This window comes from Hyperoodon ampullatus, assembly GCF_949752795.1.
Source record: "Hyperoodon ampullatus genome assembly, chromosome: 4".
In the NCBI taxonomy this organism is placed as follows: Eukaryota; Metazoa; Chordata; class Mammalia; order Artiodactyla; family Ziphiidae; genus Hyperoodon; species Hyperoodon ampullatus.
The window spans coordinates 169,912,920-169,930,001 of record NC_136917.1 but is presented as its reverse complement, the minus strand read 5'-3'; the positions used below and the strand labels follow the sequence as shown (position 1 = coordinate 169,930,001).

Below are 17,082 nucleotides of genomic sequence, written 5' to 3'. Positions count from 1 at the left end.
AATGGATAAAGAAGATGTGGTACATACATACAATGGAATATTAGTGATAAAAATGAATGAAATAATGCCATTTGCAGCAACATAGATGGACTTAGAGATCACCATACAAAGTGAAGTAAGCCAGAAAGAGAAATACAAATATCACATGATATCACTTACATGTGGAATCTAAAATATGACACAAATGAACCTATCTATGAAACAGAAACAGACTCACAGACATAGAGGACAGACTTGTGGTTGCCAAGGGGAGTGAGAGTGGGGGAGGGATGGATTGGGAGTTTGGGATTAGCAGATGCAAACCATTATATACAGGATGGATAAACAAGGTTCTACTGTATAGCACAAGGAACTACATTCAATATCCTGTGATAAACCATAAAGAAAAGTATATAAAAAGAATATATATATATATATATATATATATATATATGAATCATTTTTCTATACAGCAGAAATTAACAGAACATTGTAAATCAACCATACTTCAATAAAAAAAATAATAATAAGTTGTCTTGCTACACCCCCAATATAAGCCAGGAAAAGAGCAAACACCTCAGCACATTTCAGAAATTCTTTGTTCTCTCTCACATACAAAGACAAGCATTTCCATTCCCATTTCTTAAGCCAAAAGATGAGCAGGAATTTTAGTTTTTTAAGGTGCTGAGGAGAAAGCACATACTTGGCACTTGGAATTTTGCCAGAATATCTCCAGTTTTGGTGGGAACCAGTAACATGGGTCCAGGAACGTTTGCCTGTGTTTTTCCTTACAAGTTTGGACCTCCACATTTATCCCGAGCCTTGTTCCCCATTAGCTAAGTCACCACTGCAGAAGCACTTCAGCTGCAGTTTTGGAATATTCCCAACACTTAAAGAGACTTTCTTTTTTCCTGTCATGAAAATGTAAACTGTTCTTAATCAAGGCAGTGATATTCAAGACCCTGGTTGTGTAAGTGATTAAGGCTCCTCTTAAATTAGAAAGATTGTCTATTATTATTGCAAGCTCTAAGGGATTATTTCAGCATTTTTCTATAGATCACAGATTTCATCTACATGTATTAAAACGTTTGGTCAGTCAGGCCATCTGAACCCTTGAACAACTCATTTCTCTAAAAAAGACATGAAGCATGTGGAGATTGTTAAAGAGTCGAATCATTAACCAGTCACTTCTATCACAGACTGGCCTTGTGACCCCCGGGCCCTGTCAGGAAGGGGACACTCAGGGGAGTGGGAAGAAGAGAGGAACCATAGTGAGCAAAGGCCCAGAGACGAGGACCAGGCAGGGCCCGGGCAGCTGTCCACACTCAGTGCTGATGGGGACAGAGTGGTAGGACAAGCCTCCCAAGTCATGTAGATGCTCCTCGTGGGAGCAGGAATGAAGGGTTTGGGTGACTTGCAAAGTACCCCAAATAGGTTGTCTTTTTTATTAAAAAAAAAAAAATGAGAGCAGGTAAGGAAGGTAGAGAGGAAGGGAGGGGAAAGAGACAGGCTTCTATATCCTTTTTTCAGGACGTCATTTATTTTTACATCATGGACCCATTTCTTTTTATCAGTAGTATGCTCAGATGATGTCACTCCATAATTTAAGCATGCTTGTGTCATTTTGAGATGGTTCAGGTTTATTTTACTGCATCCCACTCCTGGTAACCCTTCCGACTTGCTGTGTTGAAATCAGTGTCATTGCTTCCCTCCACATTTCCTCTTGGGGTGATTCTTTCCATTAACTAGGGATATCTTCCTGCATTCTTCTTTTACAATAAAATTTTAATTGATAAATGTATCTAACTGGCAGAAACAAATAAGCATCACCAAACATTGCTATTTTCCCTTAAAGGAAGTTCTTCATTTGTCTCTTTCAATGAGTTGGCAACAGAGTCCTAAAGTATTTTTTAAATGATTTTTTAAATGAGTTTCTTTTTAATGATACCTTATGCATTATTAAAGCTTCTTAAAGAGTATTCTTTTCTCTCTTCTGTTAAAGAATGTGCACAATTGAAAAGCTTTCATCTCATGGTTATTTTTTTAAAATTCCTATTCAGGCTAAAGTCATTATTAAGCTCACAAATAAGCCGTATTGTCTCATCAGCAGAAAATATTCCTTGGGGACATACATTATGCTAAGCACTAGAATTGCAAATGGCATCTAAGATTGTTTCTGATGGTACAAGGCAATGTCACACGAGTCTAGTAGGAAAATTCTGAGGAGGTATCAGCACATGTTACGTGATTGATACATATTGGCTGAAAAAGTAGAAACTACAACCAAAATGCTGCATCACAACCCCTGCCATCCTGATGCTTTACTGGCCAGAGCATTGGCTTGGCACTGGTGGTTTAGTCTGGTAGTAACCGAAGAAAAATCCCTTTCTCTTGCCTCGGAGCAGCAATCTTCTGCCACAGGAAGAATTCATGACAGTATTTCCAACAATCTGAGACATTCTGAATGATAAAATGCCCAGAAAATTGGCCAGGAATTAAAGGAAGAACAGGCTGGTCCTGGAAGGTGATGTGACTTTCCTTCCCTTTAGGAAAGTGAGGGACGCCACTGGAGTGGACATCAACATGCGCGTGGGAGTGCATTCTGGGAACGTCCTCTGTGGCGTGATCGGGCTGCAGAAGTGGCAGTACGACGTATGGTCCCATGACGTTACCCTGGCCAACCACATGGAAGCTGGAGGGGTCCCCGGGTAAGGCGGCACATTGGCTTTCTCTCGTCCAGCAGGTTATAGGGCTAGGAATAATAGGTCGACAGGCTAATAACTGACTGCTCAGTGATTTCTGTTGCCTTGGTTAGTATCACGTTACTCACACCCAGTGGCCTTTTCCATTAACCAGATGGACATGAACTCTCAAGCCCCAATTCAACCACCCCTGGGACCCGTGGACAAAGACTGTGGATGTCAGATCCTAAATTACAGACTTCTACTTATTTGCATATTTATGAATAGAGACCTAAGTTAAAGATGGTTTATAAGTCAGTGGAGATATATGGCGTTTCTCTATTATTGGTAACTTCTGAAATTAGTACTTTTGAAATAAGCAAACGGTACCATCTGGATAGATGACACGATAATCTCAATGCAAGTGCTGTAATTTGGAGAAGCATGAGAACAAGCATTGAGAAAGAAAGCCCATACTTTTATACAGATAAGCACACTTCCTAAAATGACTTTGGCATGCATTTCAAAAAAAAAATCTTCATACCCCAAAATTCGATATGATTGAGTTTTAATTGCTATAATTCACCATGCAGGTTTCTGTGAGTGCAGAGAAGCTCCAAATATTAGTAGCTCATGACATCTGGGAGCATCTTTCCAAAGCAGTGGTTAACAGACTATGAACCTTAATTACAGTCAATTTTACTAAGAACATATAACCTTTCCTTCACTTGGGGCAGAAGAGATTCTCTCTGAAATCCCAAATAAATAGAAAGTCTTCTTGCACGTTCCTCCTTATATATCCTGATTGTGGTTTTAAAATGGAATTTCAGACGTGTTCACATTTCTTCCGTCACACTGGAACACTTGAATGGGGCTTATAAAGTGGAGGAAGGAGATGGTGACATCAGAGACCCATATTTAAAGCAGCACTTGGTGAAGACCTACTTTGTAATCAACCCCAAGGTCAGTATTGTAAAGAGTTTATAATTAGCCTATGACTTCTATGATTAAAAGTGAAAAGGGCAAAGTACTGATATGGAAAGTGTTTTTAGTCAAGAACTAGTGTAATTCTTCGCTAGTCTTTGACTCTAAAACTACTTTAAATGCGTATGTGTTTTATAACAATGGATTCAAATATTTATTAAAGAAACAGTTGAAATGAATCGCTTGTTTATATGACAAGGGTATTGTCTGCATCACAAGGTTGTATAGGTTAGTCAATGTTGATCAATGTGTGTGTTAGTCCATGATGGACCCCGCCTGGCAGTTAGAAAATTAAATAAAGATAAGGATTTTGCTCAGGGCTTTGGATGATAAAAATCTAATGAGAGAAAGTAGGATGAAGATATAAGAAAAAGGGAAAGAAGAAGCTTCTGGAAGATTGGCAAGTAAATGTCATGTATACACTTGTGTGAGTACATTATGTGCAGACAGTAACTTTGATACAGTAGTAAACACCATTCATCGCATGCAGACAGTTGCTGGCTCTAACTCTCTTCACACCACGTGTCAGGCCAGAGCAGGGGCTTAGAGTTCTCATCTCTTTTAACCCTTCCCAAGTTCCTGCCAAATGGGTACTACTGCTATTTACAGATTAAGAAACTGAAGCTCTGAGGGTTTCTGTAAACTCCCTCCAAATTGCAGGCTGGTAAATAGCACAGAGAGCAGCAAGACACACCTCTGAATTGTCATAACCAATATCATAAAATCAAGGGGATCAAGTTTATTAACGTTTACTTACAATAACCCTAAAACCCCAGTTTCACCTTCAGAGACAAACTTCCAGCTGACTAGAGGGTTGATCTGGAGACAGATGTATGACAAGCGGGACTAACTGTGCAGTGATGGGACAGGGACGGCACAGGGAAGAGGTTAAAAAAATGTGTAAAAAGAACACTGAGGTCATCTCTGTGCTCTGTGGTGACCTAGATGGGCAGGATGGGGGGTGGGGTGGGAGGGAGCCTCGAGAGGGAGGGGATAGATGTATACTTATAGATGGTTCATTTCGTTGTACAGCAGAAACTAACACCACATTGTAAAGTAACTATACCCCCAATTAAAAAAGAAAAAAAAAAAAAAAAGAAAAGAAAAGAAAGAACATCGTGTTCAGGCAAAGAACACCAAAACACCGATATTCGGGGCCATTTAGCATCAGAAAATCCCCAATCGCTTTAGGAAAAAAACACAACCATCAAGAACACATTGAAACAGATCAGCATATTCTGTCTAAGAATCAACTTTATAAAAACATCCCTTAAAATAGCTATTATTTTTCCCTAAGTTTCAATTACAGGTAAGTTTTGTTGTCTGAAAAAAAAGTCATTTGGCTCCAACAGCTCATGGCACTGAATACCAGTCACTGAAGATGAATGAGAGCAGGAACCAGGAAAGTGAAGGGCATGATGTTAGAGGAATCTGCTTACTCAAGGGAAGCTTCTTGGTGGGCAGAGCAGGAAGGCGGGAGGCTGTGCACCTGTGCCCCGCCAGGTGTCATGCTTTATTTCTCACCCCAAGGGAGAACGACGGAGCCCCCAGCACCTCTTCAGGCCTCGATCCACCCTCGATGGAGCCAAGATGAGGGCTTCCGTCCGCATGACCCGGTACCTGGAGTCCTGGGGGGCGGCCAAGCCCTTTGCACACCTGCATCACAGAGACAGCATGACCACGGAGAACGGCAAGATCAGCACCACGGTATGCCCTCCCCGTGCCCTAGCACTGGGCAAAAGCTAGTTCCTCCAAAGGCATCTCCTGCCAAAGTAACTTTTGTCTGTAATGAGGCAAGCTTACCATCTCCGACTTCTCAGATTGGCATTCTCAGATATTCCTTACAGATATCAGGTTATCGTGAGCACCAACCCCGCATTGCTAAGGGTTTTAACCTAGAGTGATTTTGCATTATAACTTTATTACCCAAGACTGTAATTTACGACTGACAGTAGCAACTGAATACAGCGGAACTCTTTTTAAATCCAGGTTTGTGTTTTGCTTCTGCTATCATGAAGTACAATAGAAAGCCCGAGCATCTTAATAAGAGAACAAATGAAGGCATGATGTCCTTGGAATTTGAGTGGCATCAATAAAACTGTCTCTTCATCACCCAGAGGTTCAGGCTGTGTCAGAAACAATGTACACTCTATTGTTGGATATCCTTATTTACATCATCTTTACTTCCAACAGAGAATAAAGTCCCAATGCTCCTTGCAGCAGGGACATTCTCAATAAGATAGCTGAAGTGCAGATAGATAATAGAAAAACTCATGAGAGGAGAGAAAAGTAAACCAATTTGAGCACTTAGAATAATCCCAATGGTATAGTTAGATTTTAAGAGTCTCTGAGTAAAATTTCATGCAGAATAGCACTAATTGTATTAGGGATGTATTTGAGGTAAAGAAAGAAAATGGGATGTTACATAATTCTTATTAGCTGATGAGAAAAAGAAACATACCAGGCTGTCAGGTAAAAGTGGACATTTCACAATCACACACCCAAGCCCAAAAGGCAGGGGCTCAGTATTCTTGTGTTGTCTCAGTTATATCTCCTCTCAACTTCCTTTGTTCTCTTTCAACCGAAAAATAAATGATCTGACAGAAGATCATGATCCATCAGGCAGTCAACAAGGGAGACCACCAGCGCAAGTCCTAGAGGAGTTTGCATTCTATTGGAAAGAGAGAGACCCTAAGTCGGCCTCAAATGAACAAAAAAGATCAATCCATGTGCCTGCTCAGGGTCGTGATGAAGAGAAAATGGATTATCGTCTTTGGGAGTGAATGGTGTGGCCACTCTGGATGGGGCGGCTGGGGACATCTCGGAGAAGGGGAGAAGTCAGTGGCAAATCAAATTATGTGGCCCTGGGATGGAAATGAATCGGCATCTTTGAGGGCAGAGAGGAGACTGGTGTGGCTGTAGCATCATCAGCAGTAAAGCAAAGGGAGGTCATCAGGGTGAGAGGCTCTAAGTAATCATGTATAATTTATTCTGATTGTGATGGGAAGTCGTTAGAGGGTCTTATGCAAGGGGAGGACATAGTATAATTAACGCTCTGGGTAATGGAGCAAGAATGCAGTGTCCCAAGGGAGGGGGATGGTGCCCTCTTATGCTAAGATTTTAGTAGGGGAAACAGTGAGAAGCAAACTCAGGTTATAATTTGAAAGTGGAACGTATAAGACTTGGTGATGGAGTGGATATGTGTTAAAAGGAGGATCAAGGATGAATCCACACTTTTTTGGCTGCACCCCTAGAAGAATGATGATGCCATGAACTGAGATGACAAATACTCGGGGAAAGTCAGGGGATTTCAGAGGGAAACATCCAGGTTTTGCTAGTAGACATCTTCAAATCAGTATGCCTTTTAGACACCTAAGTGCAGCTAGGAAGTTGGCAGTTGGGTGTGTGAGTCTGGAACTCAGGGAAGAGGCCCCAGATGGAGATGTGGATGTGAGAAGCATCAGGTTTTAGATGATATTTGAAGCCATGGAGCTGGATGAGATCATAAGAAGAGAAAAGATCTAAGGAGGCAGGACTGGGGCAACTGGAACCTTCCAACAACTAGACCCTGTTAGAGGAAAGGTATCCTAAGACCCTAGGCTCTAGTAGTCAGGGAAAGTCGATGCTTCTATCACTCTTATGAAAAAAGTTGGATAATTTCATCTCAACACTGCATTTATTATTAGTACTAATGGCTAATATCTCTCATCAACATTTGTTATAAACCAAGAGTTGATCGGTCGGTCGGTCGGTTGGTTGGTTGGTTTTCAAGAAATAAGAATCAGATCTAAATATTAAAACATGATTTTCTGTGCTGTTTCATATGTGTACCTGTGAAAATAAGGCCTTGCTTTTCTGGGTGTGTGATTGATGTTGCTGTGGTTGCTAATTTCTTATCAGTCTTTATTGTCTCAGGACTTAAGATCAACTGTCTGCCTTACTATCTCAGCAAAACACTGAAGGAGAGATTTCAGGCTGACTTTAATCTGCTATTATGTGTTAGTGAAGATGCCTCTTTCAGGAGAGTTGTAACTGGCTAGAGATTGAACTTCAGGAAATTGTGTATAAAAATCAGAGGGCCTGTGGAACAAACTCAGTTTTCTTGACCAGCTGGCCTCCAGTCACAGACATGGAGCCTAGGGACTGCCTGAGTAGAGACAGAGAACATCTGAGGCTTTGGTTATTAGCACATGAAACCCATAGGACTGTGTCCCTTACTCAGTTCCAGAAAGATCCCATTGCCATTCTTATTAATACATCCCGGGGTTGAAAAATTGTCATTGCCAAAAGTTATTTCTTTTATCTAATCCCCTATGCAGAACTTCATTGACTCTTGATTTAACATTGATAGAGCTGGTAAATAATGCATTATTTTACTTTATATAATAAAACTTGGAGTTCAGTTATTTTTTTAAGGCTCACCTTTCCCTATGCTAAATACATTTCCTGATCTAACCTTGGAGATCAAAGCAACAAAGAACAGTTTATTTGGAGCCACTTTGTTACAAGTTTTATTTTAATTATTTTATTTTATTTAAATGTATGAAAGTGAATCTTGTGGTTTTTTAAGTCTATTATTGAACATTTGGCAGTGGAGACCCCCACTGATTAACTCTGACCAATGTCTCTCTCTGTCATTGAACTTTTTCAGGAACTACCAGCACTCATATGTACATTTCTTCTTTTTGATCAATGATTCTCACTTTCACACACTTAACCAATAGTCCCATTTCTTAACAGCCCAGTCAGTGATAAGGATTGACTATAGATTTTATGATCATGTTTGTGTTTTAAAGCATTTTATAAATTTCAGTCTGATGCCAAACTACATTTTCACATCATTTGTCCACAGTAACTTTAATAACAGTCCTCTGCAGGCATTGTTTGAAATCATATCTGCAAATATCAGGATGGAAATTTTAAAAATTCAGACCACAATCCTGACACCAGAGTTTATAGATTACAAAAACATTCTAAATATAAACTGAATTTTTAATCATGTTTCACATTTATAATTAAGCTCTTTTTCTCCTCATGGGTGGTTATTTTTACCTAAATGATATTTTCCATGATAGAAGAAGAAATATACATTGTTATCACTGAAAGATTCTTAAAGTATGTTTTTGGCAACTAATACTCTTTTTTTTAATAGGATGTACCAATGGGTCAGCATAATTTTCAAAGTCGCACCTTAAGGTATAGTATATGTGTATACATTCCGCTTTCTAATTTTTAAAGGCTTAATTGCTTTTTATTTATTCCTAAAAGTAATTATCATCAATTATAGAATTTTGAAGTCTACTTCTTCCGAAAAAAGAGCAGCTACTTGTGAAAACCCCTACTAAATTGCTTTCAGCTTCTAAAACTAGGATTATTGGTGCCATTTTATTAGAGTTAAAAGAGGGAAAAGGAAAACACTGCCTAGTAAACACTTTAGAACTTTAAATTGTTTTCTTAAAATGATTATTCTTCATATTAGTCTGTAGTAAAAAATTGAACTTTCTTAAAATGAGTAACTTACTTAAAATGATGTTTGTGGGGTTGAATCCCAGAAAGAAAAGCAAGGTAGGTCCAGCCTTTCTATAGTGAAAAGAAATGCAGCCCACACTGCTCAAAAAAAGAAAAAATTGGGGCTTCCCTGGTGGCACAGTGGTTGAGAGTCCGCCTGCTGATGCAGGGGACATGGGTTCGTGCCCTGGTCCAGGAAGATCCCACATGCCACGGAGCTGCTGGGCCCATGAGCCATGGCCACTGGGCCTGCGCGTCCGGAGCCTGTGCTCTGCAACGTGAGAGGCCACAACAGTGAGAGGCCCACATATCGCAAAAAAAAAAAAAAAAAAAAAAAAAAAAGAAAAGAAAAATTGCTTCCACAAAGGCCTGCAGGTCCCTGTTGTCATCTTCACAAGATCACAGACAGACACAAATCCTTTTCCTTGTCTGTGTTCCTCTAGCTTTGGGGCTCAGAGTCTTACTTTTGCATTGGTTTGGGAGCTAAGTACTTCTTATTGAAGATGTTAGGGTAATTAATGAAAGACCCAAAACTTGAGTCAGCTTTTCTTTCCCCACAGAGACATGAGTTTATCCCTGTAGAAAACGCATTGCCTGAAAGTAGTTAGATCATTCCCTGCCAGATCTTTAGGGCACACTGTTTCTGACCCCTCTATGTTACTTTATTTTTGTTGTAATGAGCTCTAATTTGTATTTTGTGTAAAATTTGAAATTTTAACATTGACGTATAACACTTAGAGCCCTATGTTATAAGGAAAATTGGGTTCTTGGGCTTTTGAAATGTTATTTTTTAAGTGGCAAATACCAAATTAAAGAGAGCTTAAGGTAATTTAAGAAATATTTTGGGCCTGTCACATATCTTGAGAAGGCTTGACTCTTCAGGCCAATAAGAGACTAACGCATCTGCAAACAACTGTCTACAGAATTTCATGGACATCCTTTCACCTCATATGTTCTATGTCCTCTCATCTGTCTAGTGGGAAATACCTTGTGCAGTGCCAGTATGACGTGGGCAATGTATTTGGGGATGAGCACTGTCTGAAAGACAGTGATCAGAATCTGTCATTTTTAGCTGTACCAAGCATATGGGAAGTCTAACTTCATCCCTACAGGGTTACTCCAAGGTAGATGAAATTGTCATTATCATTTTAAGAGGGAAGAAACCAAGGTGCTGGGTTAAGAGATGACCAGAGTCACGTGACTGTGGAGGCAAGGCCATGGTCATGCCCAGGGTCTGTGACACCAAAACCTGTCTTTGTACCTGCTCTCCTGTCCTGTCTGCCCTCCTAAGAGCTTCCTCCACATCTACTCTACTTTCCTCCGTGGTGGTTGATCTTTGGTGGCCCCAAGCCTCACAGAGAGAGCTTGGCTTTCAAATCAGCCTCACCTGGGACTTCCTTTGTACGTCCTGCCTATATAACACGGCCAAGGTCCTAAAACCTCTCTGAGCCCACAGCCTGGCACTGAGTGAGCATTACAGGACAGTGAAGCATCATCTGAGATAAAGCAGGACCTCTTTCACACCTCTTTAGATATAGCAGCCCAGGCCTGGGGGTGGAACAGGTCCGGGAAGGAGCTCAGGAGAAAGAATGGAGAGGAATTGGAAAGAGGGTTTGGGGACACTGAGTACTGGGGAAACCAATGGTAGGGCAAGAACAAGGACAGGAATGTCAAAAATGCTGAAACATTGAAAGTCTGAGGAACAATGCCCTGCTTGGTGAATTAAGAACTTCTCGTGGGGAGATGATCAGCCCCAAGTTTATCCTATCACTTCTGTAGCAGAGGTCACAAAACTATGGAGACAAGGAAACTGTCTACATGTTAAGAGCTGTTAGCCAGAAAATTACTGAATACAAAGGGTGCATAATAATATGCATTTATTGGTTACTTCATGTGCCACATTTACTGCGTTGAGCACCACACAGGCATTATCTAAGCTAATCCTAAAACAGACTCACAACGACAATGCCATTGTTAGCACCCTGGACATATGATTGAAGGGTTGAATTTTCTTGTGAGCTCAAGGCACCTACACTGTTCCTTCTCACACTTGGAGGCATTTTTTGAAAGAGAAAACCACCAAACTGAAGTCAGGAATCTCAACACTTGGCATAGGGCTGATAAAAAGAAAAAGAAGAGTCTAAAATGAAGGTAGCACCTTAGCCGTAAATGAGAATGAACCATCTTAGATGATTGCTAAGATGCCATACTTTTTTTTAAAAGAAGGATCAAAATTAATTTGCCTTCCAATTTAGCTTGGAATTTGGCATGTTAAAACCTCTCAATTCCATTGGCTTGGTGTCTACAGGTGGATCACTTAATATCGTTCTGTTTTTGAACCAAAACTGCCCTTAGCCTGTTTAAAGAAAGCAGGACCTGAAAGTGTGAACCCACAAACAATGATATAATGTAGGTAGATTACCCATCCATCTCATTAATGATAATTCCATGAGATTTAATTACATCCATCTCATTAATGATAATTCCATGAGATTTAATTACAGATAAATATGACATTGCACACTTAATACTATTCTTATCTATATAGAGAGGCAGTTCTAAACTCAGAAAAGTATTATTTTTATTCCAGAGTAGGAGGTCTATTCAGTGAGTAATTTAACCAACCACAAGACAAAGAAGCCTCGTGCTCACTCCCATGGGCCTAGGTGACTCGGACACCCAGACTCAGGTGCAGGCTCTTTCAGGCCAGTTTGGGAAGGGCCAGATGTGCTTAGACTCTTTGCAGTAGATGTTTAACTTTTAAAAACAAGTATTATTTTGATTTTCTCCTTTACATCATTCTCATGCTAATTGTCAAATTAACCTTGGAGAACTCATTCTTATCTTGGCACAATTTATTTGCAAAACATTTTATATTATTATTGAAGATTATTTACTTCCAAGATCAAGTGAGCGGTCTGCACATATAAGTGGGGTTTTCTGTGAATAGCGCTTACCAAAACTGAGGAACATTTAAATACATGCAATGAAGCTTTGACGTGTCTCAAGTAAGATTTTAGTTCTGAAAATTCTTGAAAATTGACCAAGGAAAACACAAAACAGGAATGATTATTTTGTCAACCACACCAAATTTTTACAAGGGAATTTCCAAAGCCAGTATGTTCTGTCATAAAATAAAGTTTATAAAGGCAACAATTCAAGGGCTAGTGCATCTCTTGGGACAGAAAGTTCTTTTATCTCAGACACCAAGGACATATCTTTCAGTGTTGCTTTTTACTTTCACTCTGAGTAGTAAGGCAACATTTTACTGCACCAAAAACTCTAGCCAATTCATTCAATCCACAAAGTGGCTATATGTTAATAGAGAAAAGGCTGCACATAGACTGTTTCCTTTTTAAAAAAAATTCAGTTAACAGAATCAGACAGAGGTTTTGGCATCACAGACACACAGGCTTACTGTTTAGTTTAGTAATAATATTCTTACCCAAAATATTTCCTCCCTCATATAGAACCAAGTCACAAAAGAAAAGATTTGAAGAGGAATTAAATGAAAGGATGATTCAAGCAATTGATGGAATCAATGCACAAAAGTGAGTACTTTTAAATTATCATTCCTCTCTTATTTCAATCCTATTATTTGAAAATAATGACATACTTTCCAAAAGAATTTCCCCCAAAACTCTGTCATACTTATCATGACAAAGCCAAGTTTTCTGAGACAGTTCATTCATTTCACCTCAAGCGTCCTTAATAATAGCTTTTGTTAGTAGTATTTCATCTTTAAAAATTTTTTTAACTCCGCCTAATCCTCCCCAAGTAAATTACTGATAAACAACATGATACATAATTATAGAGAGAAAATTAGAGCATAGTGTGTTCAGTAGCATATTTTTTAAAGATCAGTAAATTCCACATGGGAAAATCATTAAGTTGTAATGTGTGACACTATTCAAAATGCATTCATCTCCCCACCCTGAAAAATCAGAGGATGTGGAGGTACTTGTGTTCTAAATCCTGGAAGAGGGTCTTGAGCATTAGAATCTGAATTCATGGAGGCAGCAGGAGGAAGACCAATTCTTTGGAGGCCAAAATATTCAGTCTATAAAGCCGATAATTGCTACTGTAGTTTTAAATGGTCCAAAAAGGCAGGAGACAAGATTTAAAGAAGGTGGTGGCTTTCATGGCTTGCACAGAATGATTACATTCACCGGCCTTGGAATTCTCCTTAGGTGTGTGTGCCATGGCTCACCTCATGAAGGGCAGGAGGTAAACAACTCAGTGTGGTTCCTGGTACTCATTAGATGCTCCATAAGTGTTTATTAAATTAAACTGCGGTGAAAACCTTAGTAGATCCAAATGAAAAGGTTTTATGTGAAAGTTTTCATCTTTATGGAAACCTATTGAATTTTTATCATGAAAGTTGACTCATGGAAAGTGTAACTGATTTTCACCTGGACTGTGCCTCCAAAATTAAGTTACACAGCTTTGCAAAATGCATACCTCTTCTAGACTGTGCCTTGCAAGTGTGCATTTCAGAATATTTACAGTACTTATGGAGGAATCGCATGAGTGTATGTATGTATGTAGGTGGTGTGTGTGTGTGTGGAGTTCCATACATATACAATAATGTCTCTAGGGCTGGCTAGAGCTGTAATTCAGATATGCCAGCACATTGAATGCACACCTGCTTAATCCCTGCTGTATACTCCAAATAGATAAAGCCTTCCACCTGCCATGGAGCACTCAGGGCACACCAGCAGTGCCGAGATAGGTGTTCTGCTTTGCCTGATACCAGGATCAAAGTAAAAATCAGTCTCAACTCTGCGCTGATTGAAACCTCAACACCCCACAACTGAGAAACAATGATTCCCTGTAATGTACTGGCACCTAAAACCCAGGGAAGTCTGATTTCACACAGTGTAGATTCATTCGACCAGAGGAAATAGCAGTTACTACTTGTAACCCACTGGAATAAAATACAGCAGAAGAGAGAAGAAATATTGTTCCTTGACAAAGTTTAGCCAATTACAATGATAATAGTAATAATAAAAAATGAATGTATAAAATCAGCCTCAGCATGTCTTCATGCAGGACGCCTACCTTGTTAAACTACTTTTATGCCCACTTTTTAGAATGTTCTTACTAAAGGAATCATTAGAAAGTACAATCACTGGCTTTGCTTTATTTTTGTCAAGGTTGTTTGTGAATCGTCTGTCAGTATGGTGTCATTTTGTACTCAAATACATGTTTGGTTACCACCTTTGTGTTTTAGCATAGTTTTATGCTAAAGTCATGGTTAACGTTGGTGTAACTGCTTATGCTGTAATTTTCCCAACACATTCAGAAATCAAGTGGAGGAAAATGTCATGCTGTACTCAAAAATCAAAAGGGGAATTTTTTAAATGGAAGGTATCATGCACCTATTTTTTTAATTAGCTTCACTCCCATTCTGTTATGCCCTACTCATTAACCTCTCTTGTTCTTCGATAAGATGTTCTTCTGATCTTATTTGATTTTCCCACTGAGGATTCAGTAGGGACTCCAGGCTTGATGTACCATTCAGTCGTTTTCTGCTATTGACATAAAACAGTGTCTGTATGCAGATTTTCATGTATTCATTCATTCACTCATTTAGCAAGCATTTGTTAAAGGGTGAGCAATGTCGTCATTTGCTCAGCATCAGACATGCATAGCAAGACCCCAGCCTAGTGTTACCCCTCAAAGCCCTGAGTGAGGGGAAGAAAGATCACTGCACAGATGCCCTACAGTTGTGACAGGTAAAGAGGAGCAGGACAGCACAGATGAAAAGTCTCAAGTTTTCTGGAGGAGGTGACACCTGGGCCAAACCTTGAAGGAAACTAAGAGGGAGAAAGGGAAGCCTTCATGGTGTGATAACAGGACACGCCAGGGTCAGAGGTGTGCTTCCCAGTCTTTAGCACAATCAGGACACACGACGCCCCTGCAGGAGTCTCTCAGGGTAAAGAGGCTTGAGTGGGAAGTTGGATGCCCTGAGAAGCAACTTGGAGTCCGCCTGAGGGGGTGGGGCGTGAGCACTTTGAATGGTTCTAATCAATGACTGTGTGATCACCACCATCCTGCTGGTGGGCAGAGGATTCCTTAAGACAGGAAAACCCTAAAGTGAATGCTGCAGAGCCAAACCAGAGGTGGCCAGGCCCCCGTGAGGACGGAGCTCAGAACAGAGGTTTTGACTTAGTCTGGGTGGGTGATGTCAGCTGAAAAACAATGCACAACCTGAGAGTTGTGAATTAAGTTTTACTGGGGGCAAAATGAGGACTGTAGGCCAGGAGACAGCCTCTCAGGTAGCTCTGAGGAACTGTCCAAAAAGGTGGGGAGGAGGTCAGTACATACGTGATCTTGGTGAAGGGGGCACGTGCAACCCAGCACATGTTTAAGCAGAAGATAGCCCCTTCTCGAGGAGCAGATGTGTCCATTAATAATTTTAGTGCTTTTCTAGATGTGAGAAGAGGCAAGAAATTGGGCTCATAAAATCTCCTGAAAATATCTTAACTATCTGAAGGCCTTTTCTGCCAGTTTTCCCAGAGCACAGATGCCTCATTCATGATCTCCACCCTGAACCCCTTTGAAAGTGTGTTGAAGGTCAGTGACAGCAATGGCCAGTGACAAAATCCTTGTAGAGGCAGATGGCAAGTGGCAATTTTTAGTTGGCCGTGAGGTGAGAGGGAAGAAAGTGTGTACCAGAGGTCTGCCCCGAGGAGGATTACCAGAAGCTTCTCCTCTCTGGAGGTGCAGAGCGGGGAAGGGGATGCCCTGTGGGTGGACGGACCAGACCATCCCCTCCACGGCAGTATTTTTCTCTTGAGGAACTGGGTGCTCCTGTAAGATTCATCTCAATAGAGGGGTGCGCTGTACAGTTAATATTCAGAATGAGATTGCCATGTCAGGTTCTTCCAGATTGGTTTAAAAAAAAAAGAAAAACAATAAGAAAGAGGTAATGTGAAAAGTTCAAAAGGGGAGAAACAGGGGCTTCTGGGGTGCAGGAAGGGAGCTGGTGAGTTAATGAAGGACATGGGACCCAGGTTTAATTATGTCTGAGTGGAGTGGAGTGCATGTATGGGTGGATGACCGACCGACCCCAGGGCTGGGGAAGGATCAGGCTTCCACACTGAGAGACTACCTATCCAGCATCATTTATTTCAGCTGCAGGTCCATGGACCACCTTTCCCAAATGCCACAGGTCACCCATGGCCTTAGTGCACAACTGAGGCCACTTGGACCTTTGGATTCAAGGCTGCATAGATAGGTGGTATGTTAGTCAGCTGGGACTGCCATACAAAATTCCATGGGCTGAGTGGCTTAAACAACAAAAATTTATTTTCTCACAACTCTGAAGGCTAGAAGTCTGAGTCAGGGTGCCAGCATGGTTGGTTTCTGGTGAGAACTCTCTCCTTCACTTGCAAAAGACAGTCCCCTTGCTGTGTGCTCCCGTGGCCTTTCCTCTGGGCTACGCAGAAAAGGAGAAAGAGAGAGCTCTCTGGTGCCACTTCTCATAAGTACACTCATTCTCTTGAGTCAGGTCCCCACCCTTAGGACTTCATTCAACTCCAATTACTTCCTTGGAGGCCCCATCTCCAGATACGCACACTGCAGGTTAGGCCTTCAACATATGAAGTGGGAGATACGAACAGTCAGTCCATAATGAAAGGAAAGTGGTCTTCTCTCTATTTTAGCATCCCCTTCTCAATAACATTCCAGAATAATTCTGCATGAGAATGTGGATGTACTTTTTCTCTCAGCTCAAGTCAAGATCTTGGTTAGAATTTCCTTTATTGGCCTCAGCCTAGCACAAAAGCAACTTAGTATAAATTAATAATCTTTTTTTTGTGTGTGAAGTGCAGGGGCAGGGTTGACTTTCTTTGTGCCAGAGACCACTTGGGTCAGGAACAGCGTCAGGAGACCGGGAATATTACACACATTCTCCATTCTCTTC

The 17,082-nt window shown here is 40.7% G+C and overlaps 1 protein-coding gene across 1 annotated transcript in view; it reads left to right on the top strand.

Annotated features, from left to right (window-relative positions):
- The window catches only part of ADCY2 (adenylate cyclase 2), a gene marked incomplete at its 5' end in the record, with an annotated part of 450,707 nt that overhangs the window by 311,066 nt on the left and 122,559 nt on the right, over positions 1 to 17,082 (top strand). Inside the window, 5 exons of the mRNA XM_079704024.1 lie at positions 2,529 to 2,687; positions 3,491 to 3,623; positions 5,175 to 5,351; positions 8,797 to 8,840; positions 12,623 to 12,703. Of these exons, the coding sequence (XP_079560150.1) occupies positions 2,529 to 2,687; positions 3,491 to 3,623; positions 5,175 to 5,351; positions 8,797 to 8,840; positions 12,623 to 12,703 (594 nt within the window). The remainder of the gene's footprint in view (positions 1 to 2,528; positions 2,688 to 3,490; positions 3,624 to 5,174; positions 5,352 to 8,796; positions 8,841 to 12,622; positions 12,704 to 17,082) is intronic.